At 33.5% G+C, this 15,449-nt stretch overlaps 1 protein-coding gene and 1 long non-coding RNA gene across 9 annotated transcripts in view; one reads left to right on the forward strand and one right to left on the reverse strand.

Annotated features, from left to right (window-relative positions):
- The window catches only part of LOC118194668 (FERM, ARHGEF and pleckstrin domain-containing protein 1-like), a 172,533-nt gene that overhangs the window by 143,363 nt on the left and 13,721 nt on the right, over positions 1 to 15,449 (forward strand). For 6 of the 8 annotated variants that reach the window (XM_085813171.1, XM_085813172.1, XM_035365836.2 and 3 more), the window contains one exon: positions 26 to 177. In XM_085813171.1, coding sequence (XP_085669297.1) covers positions 26 to 177 — 152 coding nt within the window. Of the gene's footprint in view, positions 1 to 25; positions 182 to 2,816; positions 2,900 to 15,449 lie in introns of those variants that run through there. The other 2 variants (XR_015040244.1, XM_085813173.1) reach the window with 2 other exon arrangements.
- The window catches only part of LOC146998063 (uncharacterized), a 101,000-nt gene that overhangs the window by 47,339 nt on the left and 38,212 nt on the right, over positions 1 to 15,449 (reverse strand). The window lies entirely within an intron of this gene.

Here is a 15,449-nt window from a genome sequence, read left to right on the forward strand (position 1 = left end):
GTATCCATTTATGTGATTCCTAAAGGATGAAAGTCCATTGGCCAGTCTTCCTCTTGCTGGGTACAAGATTTTGAGTACTTCTAACAGTGATCCAGTAGTTGGAGAGACTATTTTCAAACTCCAGTTTAAGAATCATGAATATTTCTTCATGGTGGAAAACAAATATACGTTTGAAAGGTAAAGCATTTCTTTTCCTTTCTAAATAATTTTTTCTTTAAGATTGGCATTTAATTTTTCTATTCGCATATTATTACATTCAGCTTTTTATGTTTTTGATATTTAAAATAACTTCATCACAGATAATTTAAATTTTATGTAATATTTTTTACTGTATTGGTGTTTTAAAATCATTTATGAATTTTTTTTTTTTTTTTTTTTTTTTTTTTTGTAAATTTTACATTTCTTGTGTGGCATCTGTTTAATAGAGATTTATTATAACACCTAAATAAAGAAATAAAAAGAAAAAGAGCTTTTTGCCTTCAAAATGTCAAAACCAATTAAGAAAGAAATTAGAGGAGATGAGCAAAAGTTAAACAGCTTAAGTGACACTCATGCTATTTTTACAGCTCTTTTTTCATTAGATGAATTGAAAATAGCAGTTGAGTGCCAGATAATAAGAAATCCTCATTAGAAGATAACATCCACATAGAATTATATTATGTACTTTTAACAGACTTTTTTACTATCAAGAGTAGAAATAAGTCTCCATTTTTTTAAATCAAAATATGCTCATGTATTGTGAAAGAACTGTATGTTTTATTCAAAGAATTGTCCATTGCTAGCCACTACTTTTTCCCATCTTTCTGGCAGAATACAGATACAACGTCGAAAGAACACTTCATCTTTCAAGACTAGCCACAAATCAATTCAATTTTTGGTATCTTCATATGATGTGAAATGTTGTTGAGACAGGCCATGCATTATCGATCAGAATAAGTAATAATCAGGAGTAATGTATAATGAATGCAACAAGAGAGAGAAAACTTTTCATTTGAATGCTTCCAAGTTGGTTTCGACCAGTGCCACAACATGTGGAAGAGCATTATCTTGCAGGAGAATAACTTTATTATGTCTAGAGTAGGAGTGGCTGCATTTTTCTTTCAGTCCTCAGCTCAATCTCATCAACTGTGTTCAGCAGAGGCCCAGTAATGGTTTTGTTTGATATGAGCAACTCGTAATACATGATATCAAGTTGATCCCTTTGTATACACAACATGATTTCTTTTCATGAATATTCATCTTGGTTGTCAATATTGAAGCATGGCCAGGTGGTCCTCATTATTTCCTCCCCTTTGGGTTATTGTAATGAATCCATTTTTCATAGCCAGTGATTATATGATGCAAAAAAAAACCTTTTCGTTTATGCCTGACAAGCAGCATTTCACATGTAAAAAATCGGCATTCAACGTTTCTCAACTCTAATTCATATGGAACCCAATTTCCTTGCTTTTGAAACATTTTTAATGATTTTAAACGATGGCAAATTGCTTGTTGAGTCACTCCTAAGCTCCTCACACACAAGTTCTACTTGTATATGGCACGAATCTTAATCCCAATTTGCGTCTTCGTACACTTTCATCCTTTCCCTATGTTCTTTGCTTTTGATGTCAAATTCTGGGTTCTTAAACTTTTGAAGCCACTCACGACAACTTCTCTCACTTAAACCAGCCTCAGCATTTGCTTCTGCGAGCAACCAAAGCATCTCAGCTGCATATTTCTTCAATTTAAAGAAGTAAAATCAAAAGTTCTCACAAATGACACTCATTTGGCTCAAAACTCGACATTCTCTCAAGTGAAAAATATATGATGCTGATACAAAATCACTAATGTTTCAAGGTTATGTTGTTGTTAGCAATGTCCAACCTCATGATATGATGTTTTACATCAGACAATGTTAACCATAACTTACTGGTAGCACCTTTTTTTTTTTTTTTTTTTTTTTTTTTTTTAACAATGGAGATTTATTTGTACTCCTAATACAGTCAAAAGTCTTTAATCCGGACTCGTCGGGACTTCGGTGATTCGATTATAGATCACCGGTTTAAATCTGGTAAGCTGGTAAGATGGCATACAGAAATTATAAAATTAAAAATATGAAACCGTAATTTATGAAATAAAGAGCAATTATGATCTAAAGGGTATCAAAATTTACAAAAAAAAAAGCTTTATATTTATTTGTTTACTTTATTAAACATTTCTTTCAACGCGCACATGCGTAAAGCATACATTACGCATAGTCGAAATTAGAAAATTGCAACCAGAAAACTACTTGATGTGTATTCATGATATTTATAATGACGAGGAATTTGATTTAAATCATATCAAAGACAGAGCACATTGAGATGAAATACTACATTTAGTAAGGAATTATAAGCCAAATAAAATAACAACATCTGCCCTGAAGATAAGGATAGTGCTGACAGATCAACTTCCAGTTCATTGTGCGCCACGTCCTTCCCCCCGCAGAGCAGCGTGAAATTGATAAACATATTTCGGAATGTTTATGGGGAGGGGGGAAGATGGGACACTGCATCAAGTTACAGATTCCATCTTTAGATGAAACAACTGGATTGAATATAAGTAATTTAATTGTTTCTCATGAAGACATTGCAACTTAATAAATCTGTAATATTCAAATTGACATTTTTAGTGTTTTTTCTGAGGCAATTTTTAGTAATAGAAATAAGGGATGCATATTGAAAATTTTGTGATTATTAAATACATATTATGTTAAAAGTTTGCTTGTTTAATTCATAAAGCTTAAAATTTTTATGAATAAAATCTTCTTTGTTTTATTTACATTTTCAACGCTATAGTTTACTTTGAGCATATCAAGATCTGCTGTCTGTTACATTTAGAATTCCATGCCTATAATAATATACAGATTTGGCAAAAAAGGGTAAGCTGCCTGTTAAAGCAGTAGTATGTTTTGAATTCTCATGATTAAATGCATGTGGTATGCTGCAGAATTATGGCATGAGAAATAATCTGGATGCTTAGATATTATCTCACTGTTGGATATGCATATATAGTAACTGTTGTACATTTTTTTCATTGTTTAAAACTTAAATGAAATATATTGATTTATGAAATGCTGGAATGAAGTTCTGTGATTATTATATAAGAACCTTTTATCTCTGGCTTCTTTTTTTATTAAGCTGCTATTAATTTTTAAATCATGTTTAATTATTGATGGGCATCTTCAGAATTTTTCTGTATTTCCTTTCATTAGATAGGAAAAGTTTTTATATTTCAAGGTATTGCATGAAATAAGAGAAAGATAGAACTCGGTCATGAAAAAATGGCTCTTATGTGCTACAAAAAAAAAATTCATCTTCAATCTGTTTTCTTAAGAACTATAATTATTCTTACAAATGATTAAGTTTAAAATCATTCATGCACCTTTTTTTTTAATGAGCAAAAATGTCTTAATTTTTTTTACTTCATAAATAAAAACGGAATGAAATTATCTAAATGTATTTTGCACACATGCATATATATACACTTAACACATCTAAAGTAAAAGTAAATTGGAGTCAAAGCAAGGCAATTCCTCAACAATATTAATAATTGGGTACTACAGTCAAAAGTCGTTAATCCGGACTTGTCTGGACTTCGGCGATTCCGGATTATCGATTTTTCCGGATTATAGATCATCAGTTTAAATCTGGTAAGATGGCATGCAAAAATTACAAAATTAAAAATATGAAACCGTAATTTATGAAATAAAGAACAATTATGATCTAAAGGGTAGCAAAATTTACAAAAAAAAAAAAAAAAAAAAAAAAAAGCTTAATATTTACTTGTTTACTTTATTAAACATATCTTTCAATGTAAGTTGTTTAAGATGCTTTGTTTTATGTGATAATACTTTCTCTTTAATTCTATAAACAGACAGAATTTCTTCTTCAATTACAAAGTTCCGCTGTTCAAGTCCTATAATTGCTGTGTCGAGAATACCGACTAATTTGTCAGTCGAAATTTTTTCGTTTTCAATAACCTCTGTGTCACTTTCTTCACTATTGGAAGCAAATCATAATGATGAGGAATTTGATTTAAATCATATCAAAGACGGAGTACATCGAGATGAAATACTACATTTAGTAAGGAATTATAAGCCAAATAAAATAAAAAGAACATCCGCCCTGAAGATAAGGACAACAAAACAGATCAACTTGCGATTCATTGCGCGCCGCAGCGTTCTCCTCCCCCCCCCCCTGGCTGCTGAATTATTGATAAACAGATTTCGGATTTCGAAACATACTTTCGCTTTGTAGATCCTTTACATATTAGTAAGTATATATCGAAAATTCTATTTGACATAATCAAGCTTACTTTTATAAAATTGCTCTAACAGACTGCAAAAAATAATAAGCCGGATCCAATTCGAAGATTAAGGAACAACGCAATCTGCAACATTAACTGAATTAGATAATTTTAGCTTAGCTTATACCGTCCGTTATACATTAAACGCGCAAGCGTAAACATATTATGGGCATGCACATATTCGCAGCCGTAAAGGTCTTACGTGCATGCGTAAATGCCTATGCGCATGCGTAGAAAGTTTGTAGCTTTGAGGTCCGGATTATAGATCATTCCATATTATGGGATTATAGATCATTCCAAATTAATGACTTTTGACTGTATTTCCATTTTGAGGATCATAAAAAATTGCAGCGAAAATGTATGCGCAAAAGTGCCAAATCTAGCAAACGCGCTCACTTAACAGCGCGCCAAATCTAGCGTACACGCTGATTTCAGATTGCGCAAGTTTACATAGTTCTATATTTCTTTAGACGCCATTGAAATACTAATCTACTAGTTTATTTTTTAAATCCCTTTTTAATATCCTATGGATTTAACAATTTGGGAATTGCCTATGACGAAAAGTCGGCAATAGAATTTCGGGTAAAGTGCAGAATCACCCACTGCTTGACGCGTTTTTAAGAATTGCACATACTCGGCATCCATGTGCACATCGACCTATTTTCACTTTAAAAAAAAATCCCACAATTGCACAAAAATGGCACTGCACACACCCTTGGCTTTATCTATGTACACATCAACCTATTTTCACTTAAAAAATAAAAGAAAATTGACAAAAACCCAATTGTTTTTAACCCTTGTAAAAAGCAGCAAACAAATAAGTGAGCGATTCTGCATTTTACCAAGAATATTTTCAAAGAAAAGGCATCATTCATTATACAAAATTACATTTGAACAACCAACTAGATGAAATTATGCTTTAGCGATAAGTAGGTAGCGAAATAGTGATGCAGGCATCCATTCAGTTATGTTTAGCAATTTTTATATAAATTATAATAATGATCTGAAATAGTTATTTACTCTTATGCTTCCATTCAGTCATGTTTAGCCTTTTTCATATAAATTATAATGATAAAACAGTATTATATGAAATTAACCTTTCATCTAAATTAAAATATCAATCTTACATAGTTATTTTTAACTTCCTTTCTTGCGTTAGGGTTGCCACAAATATTTTTGGCAGCATTGGCATCAACAATAGTTTGGCGATTTTTTACGGTCCTCGAAACCGAATAGTACCAATAATTGCATCCTTGTATAAGAGGTTTAACACAATATCTAAATGCACACATATATATATTTATATATAATAAGCCAAAATCTTAGAAATGAAAAAAGAAAATGCTGTATTAAATATTTGAAGGCCATACCTATTAAATTTTGTATTATTAGAGGGCAAAAACACGTTGGGAAAAGAACCGAGTTTAATGAGACTTTTAAATTAGATTAAGTTTCTAAAGGAAATTGGATTGCTTTAAAACGTATTAAAGTCTCAGTGGGTTCATTCGAATAAAGCCCCTCGTCAAGTTCTGTTTGAAACATTAAATGAAGGAGATTAATTATGATAATATTTGTTGTTTTAGATTTAATATGTAATAAGTTCACATTGCTTATAGTTTTCCTCTTTTAAATGTAATTTTTGTTTTCAATTTGGTATTTTTCTTTTATTTGTATTTTACTATAACTTGTTTCATGGTGGTAATAGGTATACCCTTCAAATATTAAATGCGGCTTTTTCATTTTGATTTCTAAGATTTTGTCTTATTATTTTCAAATTTTTGCAGCACATTGCACAAATTTATGTCTAAGTTTTATTTTCATCTTTAATTACTCTTTTAAAAAGATCTTTTCAAAAAACATTTCATGAATATATATATATAATTTTGTGATTAAATTATTTTATGTAGTCATTTTCAATATTAAAAGTTAAATTCTTATTTAAGCTTAAAAAATTTCAGTATGCAAGCATTTTTTAGTTTAGTCTTAAAATCACACAGTGTCTGTCAAGAAGGTAAATGAAATTATTCCTAGCTTTTCCCAAAAAACTGCTACTGTTCTGTGAAAAGTGTCATAGTTGAAATATTTCATAGTATTTATTGAATTTTGTTATGAAAAAGCTTGGGTTATGAACTTAATCAAAACTAGCTTGACTTATAGGTAATCATCAGCATGCATTTTTTTTTTTTTTTTTTTTTTTTTTTTTTTTTTAATTTAATGACAAGATTTTTTTTATACAACTGATTTTGATTTTTGAAATAACTGTTCCATTAATTAGAGAACCAAATTTAATGAAATCTAAAATGCTTTAGTAATAGAATTGAACTTTCTAGTTCTAGTACATTTGTGTTGTTTTATGTTATATGTCTGGGATTTCTGTTACTAGGCACAAATACTTGATTTTTTTCCCCTTATATGAAAACTCTAGTCATTCTAGTCATGCTCAATGTAAACTTCCAGTTAATTATCTACATATATTATGAATCTCAGTATTTAGCATGCTTAAAGACATAAATGATTTAAAACTGCAACATTTTACTGTTTAGCAGTACACAAAATTTTCTTCACTGTCATGCTTACAATTTAGCTGTTGAAGTCAGAAATGGCACCTGCTTTTTCTCAGGTTGTTTTAAATAGCAAGGTGACACACTTAAAAATTAAGACGTTAAAAAAAATTGTATGGTTAGCTATGTATTATATTTCCTAACAAAATATGTGTCCTTACATGCCTGCAGTGCTTGTAAAGCTGAACTGATTTGTGACACCTGTAGCAGTTTTGTAATACACGATATTACTGCTGAAATCATGTTCACTTGTTTCTTTATTTGAACATAGCATGACAATTGTTTATTAAAATACATTCTTCATTCTGAAATTATTTATCAAACTATCACTTTTTTTGCCATTTCAACAATGTAAAAACTATCAAAATGTGGAGTGTGAAAAACTCAGTAAAGCAATATTATCTGTAATTAAAACAAAACAAAAAAAAAACTATAGTGTTATTCATATTCATTACATTCAGTTAGTGTCTGCTGATTAATTCTCATTTGTAATTTGATGAGTATTGCATTATTTGTAGGAATTAGGTCGGCTTGATTGTTCACACAGGGGTTGCTATCTGCTAGTTTATTCTTTATAAGGCGCAAATTATTCAGGTGAGCTGCATTTATATTGCAACATCAAATGTAAGCTAGGCACATTCATGACAGCATAAAGTTAAGTATTGAATGCAAAACTATGTATGCATATTGCTCAATTTGACTGAAATGATTTTTCTGTAGATTTTAACTCACAGTTTTTAATTTGCATTTCCCCATGTAATTAGAAAGCAAATTATATACAATCAAAATCACATTAAATAGATTTAAATTGAAAATTTTCCATTATAAAAGGCCAGATATGTATGATACTAGGTTTTGGTTTATTTCGAATTATGGCAACTGCCTATGGGGAGGGATGCCTTAATAGAAGACCTTTTAGGGAAACTGGCTCGCATTCATGTCGTATCACAAAAATCCTCATACAGCAAGCCTATTCATGATCCAAACCTGAGTTGAACTACCACTGTTCAAGGACTTTACTGCTAAGCTTCTGTAGAATCTCTGTAATACTAGGAACTGTATAGTAAAGTGACGTACCATTATTTTATTTAAGTATACATTTATTTTTAAATTTTGCTTATATCCCTCAGTAACAAATGTTAATAACTTGAAGTTCACAAGCATTTTGTTAATTTGATTATTTATGTTTAAGTGTATTATAATGTAGCCTTCTCAATAATGAAAGAATAATGATTTCAGTAATACTACACACTTAGGTTTTTTCGCAGCTCCAGCCATGATTACAACTAACTCTCCGTTCTGTTTATGCGAAAGGCTCATCTATTGCTTATCACGTTCACTGCTTATCACGAGGAATCTTCCTCTCTTAAGTAATATGCCATGATATGCCAGGACAAAGATATGCCACTTCTCACGTGCTAGATACAGGATGCGGCTTTCCCAGCCGAGGCGCCTGAAGAAGTGCCCAGCACCTGAGCCTTCAGTAATATTAACCCTTTGCGCTCAAGGTGCTTTTCTGTCGGGTGAACCAGCAACTTGAGAGTAATCAGCCACTCCCGCTTATATCATGAGTTCCTTATTGTTAACTTAAAATAATTTTAGACATAATAAAACACTTTAAACTTGTATATTTTAACATTATACATATTTTTTTAACTTAATGAAACATATGTATTACGTTCTAAAATTTTGCTTCGTATGATATTTTACAAAACAATCTCCAATATGCATCCTTGGCTTGTCGGGGCATGGCATGTGTCACAGTAGTATACAGTTTGTCGCCTTTGGGACATTCTTTGGGAGCAAACCTTGCAATCTTTTTTTTGCCCCATCAAAATAATATGCAGCTTCCCATTTAGTCGGATCGCTTCAGAAATGCTGTGTGAAGTAGAAGCTGTGCTGGGTTGTTTTTGTCGAAAGTCTCCTCTCAGTTGATCCACTAAAGTTTTCAAATATTGTAGGTGACTAAGCGGCCGTTTGTTTCTCTTCTTCTTTACTGATTTATAAAGAATGTATGAATTGATGGAGCAGATCTCCAAACCCCCAAAAAATAATTTTACAGATTTTCTTAAAAAACAATATGTCGAAGCCAGTTGGTCAGCTCGATCAACGCCGCTCATAAATTTGATGTAATTTACAATAACATTGGGCTTTTTTATAACGACTTCAATAACGCCTCATACAGTTCTTCTTACAGGAGTTATTCCCGCATTATTCCAAGTAGTCAAAGACGTCACAATCCTCGTCTTTCCACGCAAGAACCAAAATATTACCTTTACGATATGCACATGTGGTTCGATTCTCAAATTTTGGCTTTTGTATTTCACATGGCAGGTGCTTTCTATTTGTCATGATTATTCCAATCAAGTGGCACTTTTGTTTGCGTAATTCTTCCGCCAATATGTAACTCGTATAATAACGGTTCGTGAACATGTGATGTCCCTGAACACCGGGAATTTTATCCTGTATCATTTTGTATAGATGTAGCGGTATTCTGGTTGATACCGGTAGATTGGGTCTTATCAAAGTTTCTGTTGTTAGAAATCCATAATATGGCAGAATAGCACAACTGAAGCCGGTATTTGAATTTGCGAGCATATAAACCCGAATACCCCATTTTGTAGGTTTCATTGGATTGTACGTAATGAATGAATGATATGCGGCCTTTGAATTTGACAGTCGACTCATCCACACAAATCTGCTCTCCGGGTGCAAAATAATCCAATAGCCTTTCATTTATATACTCAAGGAAACCAGATACTAACTGCAAACGGGTTCTAGGATTTGTGTTTTCTGAGGGTATTGTCTCCAAAATATTTGACAAAATTGGTCTCTCGTAAACGTGTCTGAGTAAAACGGAATATAACTAGTATCTTTTTTTGACCAGTATTCTTGTATTTTTGCCAGTGGCATGGTCCCCATATTTATGATTGCCCCAATAAACGCCCAAAATTCGGTAACTGTTACATCGTACCATGATCGCCATATAGAATGGGATGATAAGGTCTTTCTTTTCACATTCCTTGCAGTGTTATTGTTAGTTTCCTGCACTATGTCAGTAACTAATTCCTCGGTGAAAAATAATTTGAAAAAATCTATTGGTTCTTTTATGTGTGCAAATACGTGCGGTCCTACTTGCCTTTCACCGGATACAAACGGTATTCTTCTTCGGATTCTGTGCACATTGTCCATTCTGAAGGTTCAGTCTCTTCTGTACAATCACTTTGGCTTCCAGATTCACTATCGATTATTCAGATTTTTCGTCTTCTTGCTCCTCTAACGTCGCCACTATCTTTATCACTTCCGTCTTCGTTCTCATGAGCAAGCTGTCTATGTAATGATGTAATTTCGTTCGTTATTGCCGAAAAATTCAACTCATCTTCGCTAGAAGTAACTTCTTCATCGTGTTCCATACTTATAGGGCTCAGTAACTTTGAAAGAAATACTGCGATCGGCAAGAAGGTTGAGTTCGAACTGATGTCAAAGACAGAGTTCTACCCGCAACCACAAGTATTTTTGAGCTAAGACATTTAACAGGGTTAGTAGCGGTCCTTATAAGTGCTTATAAGTCCTTATATTTGAAAATAAAATATAAAGGCCCTTATAGGTGCTTACTTTTTCTTTAAAACCCTTATTTTTTTGTTTTTAGTGCCTTTTTTTTTTAATGAACGCGCTATTTTTCTCCGTATCAAAGCCGAAATTAAATAAACAACTTTTCTTCCTAATATAGAATGTCAGATGGTGAATCATACTCCCGGAGATAGCTTTTCCCCCTTTCTCTGCATTAACATAACCCTTGGTGTGCACGAAGAGTACAGACAGGTGCCCGTCGTTCTATTGGTCAAAGAATTGCGAAAGCGGTAAAAAATTCGGCATTCTTTTCCTCCCACCCAAATACTACGCTCATTTGAATTTCTATCAAGATCTTAATAATTTGCATTCTCGTTCCACTTGGTCAGTTCATATTCGTGTTTATTATGATCATTATGCTTATACACTCACGTTTGTGAAAATTGCAACACCATGAAGGACTTACGCGAGTGAGCTGAAATTTTCAGGAAATGCAAAGTAGCGCATGATATGCAAATGATTAGAATTGCAAATCCGTAGCGCATGCGTATGCTGAGCAGCGCCCTTTGAACGGCTGATGGATCCGAATAAATAGACGGCTGTAGCGAGGCGTGTATGGTTATCGGTGGTTATCTGCTAGTGGTAAACGTTAACTCAATCTGTACTTATGCCTCGTCGACGAAAGAGAGCGAGATTTGAACAACTTACAGAGTTCGAACGAGGGAGAATCATCGGCCTTCGTGAAGCTGGATTGTCGTATCGTGCAGTAGCCTCTCGTGTGCAGCGTAACAGCAGCACAGTGATGCGTGTTTGGAAGCAGTGGACGGACGAGTGTCGGACAACTCGGAAATCCGGGAGTGGACCCCGAAATGTGACGTCAGCTCGCGATGATGGACACCTGGTCCGCATGGCGCGGACGGACAGTATAGCTTCCTCTAGACAATTGGCAGCACTGTGGTCAATAGCTACAGGTGTTTCATTGTGTGCTTCATCAATTCGTAGACGTCTGCTGCAGTGTGGACTGCGCGCACGGACTCCTTTATACAGGATCCCCCTAACGCACGACCATCGCCGCCTGCGGCTACAATGGGCCAATCAGCATAGAGACTGGCGTGCTGATTGGCAGCATGTCGTGTTTTCTGACGAATCCCGCTTTAATTTGTGGTACCATGATGGCCGCATTCGTGTCAGACGCTATGCCGGTGAACGCCACCTTCCGGAGTGCATTATCGAATGCCACAGTGGACGAACACCCGGAGTTATGGTCTGGGGCGCCATAGCATATCATAGACGATCTCAATTGCTACGAATTGTGGGCAATCTGAACAGCAACCGGTATATCCGTGAAGTTCTACAGCCCGAAGCTGTTCCCTTCCTTCAAAGCTTGCCAGGCGCTGTATTTCAACAGGACAATGCCCGCCCTCATACTGCTCGGATTGTTAAATCCTTCTTTGCAGCGCAGCAGGTACAGCTTCTTCCTTGGCCTGCGTGTTCCCCGGATATGTCGCCAATTGAACATGTGTGGGATGTCATTGGTCGGCGTCTTGCTCGTGATCCTCGTCCTGTTGCGTCTGCAGACGAACTTTGGGTACGCGTACAAACGATATGGAATGCTCTTCCTCAGTCAGACATTCAAACTTTGTTTGACTCCATGCCACGTCGTGCAGCAGCACTTATTGCGGCGCGTGGTGGCCACACAAAATACTGATTCTGATCTCTTGTTCTTGTTTGTTTGCTTTGAACATTTAATCATTTATTTGTACCACTACCACTCAACTGTGTATTAAATTGCATTCAATTATGACGATTCCTTCTTGGTGTTGCAATTTTCACAAACGTGAGTGTATTATGAGCATATGTATGAATGTTTATAATAACATAGTTGCAGTAACTGCTGAAGTATAGTAAACTTCCAAAAATGGTTGTGTTTTAACACAGATTAGTTTTCTAAGGATTAATATTCGGAGTGACTTACATAAAGGGAAAGTAATCGAATAGTCAAAATAATTTCATTTTTTTAGCCAATACATTATACAGTATGAAGATTGGGAAGTTCTCCCCTTTCTCCGCAAATCTTTAATATTGAAACTGTTACAGTTCGCTGCAAAACAAGCAATGGACCCCCCCCCCTTTTTTTTTTTTTTTTTTTGGGTCACTTTTCAACCTGGATTGAATAGGACTAAAAGTTCTGCAGTCTACCAACCCAAGCGAAGAATGATTCTATTCCGGAAATTTAACACTGTCTGTTGAAAATTAGAATGAAAAACACCCCAGTTATTTAGTTCTTTATTCTCCCAATACCGGCAGCTGTTGATTCCGATTGCGTAATATCACGTAGGGAAGAATTACGGTGCACGTATTGTGCAATAACGTTTGCGATATTTTGCAGAGATAATTAATTTTGATGTTCTGTCCGAGATTTGTTTATGAACACTTAAAAGAGTTTTACTGTGCTTGCTAAGCAGAATATTTTTCAGTTCCATTGGTTTATTTTTATGTGATGCGCATATCAAAATGTCAAAAGCATTTATTTAGCGTAAAAATCTAAAGAGCGGCTACAGTCTATCCCCCCTTCCGCTCCTCTTTTTCAAGTTACGCTCGACTGTCCAAGTATGCGGGTTATTTAAGCTTTTACTGTTAAAGGATGACTGCATGAAGCAAATTTCTGTCTTCTGATTTCAGAAATGTTCCTCTTTTTTACTTAAATTACTTTGCTTGCAATATCTGTTAAGGGAAAACTGATATACAATGAAAATTTAGAAAATGTTCAGAATTTAGATTTAAATTATTTAAATATCAATATGAGTGGAAAAATAAATTGTATTTATTATTAGGTTCCAAGCAAATACAATAAATATTCCTTATTATTATTTATTTTCTCTATTTTGAACTGAAATTTCATCATTAAATCTTGTAATATAGTTTAGTTCTGCATTGTTTTTTTTTCCTCTCAATGTAAACTAGTTCTGTAAATTGAACTGATATTTAAAATTAAAAAAAAAAAAGTAATTATTTTCCATGGTTGAGGTAATGCTTATTCTCTCTTAATAAATACTGCATTTCTCATTATTTAAATTATAAGTCTAATTTTTAAGGTTGTGCAGTTGTGTATAATGTAATTAGACAAGTGCTTATTTTTTTTCTTAAAATGTGCTTGAAAAGTGCTTATTTTTTTAACTAAAATGTGGCTATGAACCCTGTTTAATCACATAAGCATTGCAAAGACAACCTTTATTTGAGATAAGACATCCTTATAGTAATCAGACACCTCGTAATATGATCTACAAAAGGCCAAGTAGATCTCTCAAGTGATATTCCTTAGGTCAGACACAAACACATCGATTCGAATGGTGCCTCTCAGACACCGTGCTAGTTATCGCATCACATGCAGTCGTGCCTAAGAGGCACCACTCGAGTGCAAAGGGTTAACAGCTTGAGTATATTTAGCATTTTGATCTTACTGGTATATGATGAAAGAGAGAGAAGATACCTCTGGAGATCATTATCTTTTGTTTGCTTTTTTTTTTTTTTTTTTTTCCCCCTATGTTCTTTAGTTTAGGACTTTTCAACTGTGGGAGGAATTTAATAGTTTCAGAGAGGAACAGAGTCAGCCTTTTATTTTCCTGCTATGTATTTACTTTTAGTTTATAAATATAAAACCTTCCTCCCCCTCCCCTTCTAAGTGTTGGTATTTATCAATATTTTCTATACTTTGTCTAGATAATTTATAAAACATATTTAAAATTATCTAAATTTAAATAAATGTATGTGTATTTTTCGAGTTTTGGAAAAGTGAAGGGAATGAACATCTAGCACTGGTGAAAGGGGTGCATGGAGCAAAAAAGGTTGAGAATTCCTACTTTAGTATATTGTATAGAATGAAACTGATAGGCATCTCCCTTAAAAGAAATTTTAAAAATGTAAAAAGACTTGGATTTGAGAGTTAGATATGAATATTGTAGAAATTACTTGTAACAACTTGTTAAAACTCCTCTTCCACGCTCCATTCTTGATGGTTGCATAATTCCTTAAGAAATTTATTAACTAATTAAATATTTGCTAGTCTTATAAATTAGTATAAAACTTCATTTTAAAAGAGATATCTAATTTGCTAAATGTGGTTTTAAGTAATTTAAAATTACATAATATTACTTAGTGTGTAAAAACTCTAATTAGGAGTGCACAGTGATATTAATCATCATCTAAAGATGAAGAAATATCAATGGAGTCCTATAAATATTTAATTTTTAATGTAAAGTAGTTTTGATTTATTATTAACATTTTGCATTTTAATCTTTTTTTCCCTGTTAAAATACTCTCACAGATAGGGCCCGGGTTCAAATCCCAGAGAAGACAACGACGTTTGTAAATTTATAGTGTCGGTTCGGCATGGCAGCATTCTAAACATGCAGCAAGCCAAAAGTCCTCTCGTGTGGATTGGTGAAAGGGGAGCAGGATGGAAGACCCCTGGATCCCTCCTGGGGTGCTCTCTCTTAAAATGGGGTGGAAAATAGAAGTCCAACCTCTCTTCAGAGTAGGCTGTAGCAATCATTGTTCCATGTAATGGATAAGATAACAACAAAAATTCTCAAGGATAAAATGATTGTGGTCTTTTTATCATTAGATAAAGGAAAGAAACAAAAGTTATTCATCTTCCATTTCTGAATGTTTTATGAATACAAGTTTCTAGTTTAAAGAATTTAAATTTCACACTTTGCCATTTTTAAGTATTTTTATCAATTTTGCAGATTAGTTTTAAAAAAAAGTATAAATTGTTCTATTTTGAACCAAAAGATCCCTTTAAAAGCATAGAGCCATATTTTCTAATTGTACATATTTGCATCGGCTGGTCTAATAAAAGATATATGTAGCACTGTTAACCTACATCAAAATCATAAAAAGAAGGAAAAGCAATTTCTGTTATTGATCCATAAAATAACTAATGAATTTAGTTTCTATCTGTAAGAACTGGTTATAATATTTATAAAAAAT

This window comes from Stegodyphus dumicola, chromosome 3 (assembly GCF_044657685.1).
Source record: "Stegodyphus dumicola isolate Sdum_Otavi_A_Nest chromosome 3, ASM4465768v1".
Taxonomy (NCBI): Eukaryota; Metazoa; Arthropoda; class Arachnida; order Araneae; family Eresidae; genus Stegodyphus; species Stegodyphus dumicola.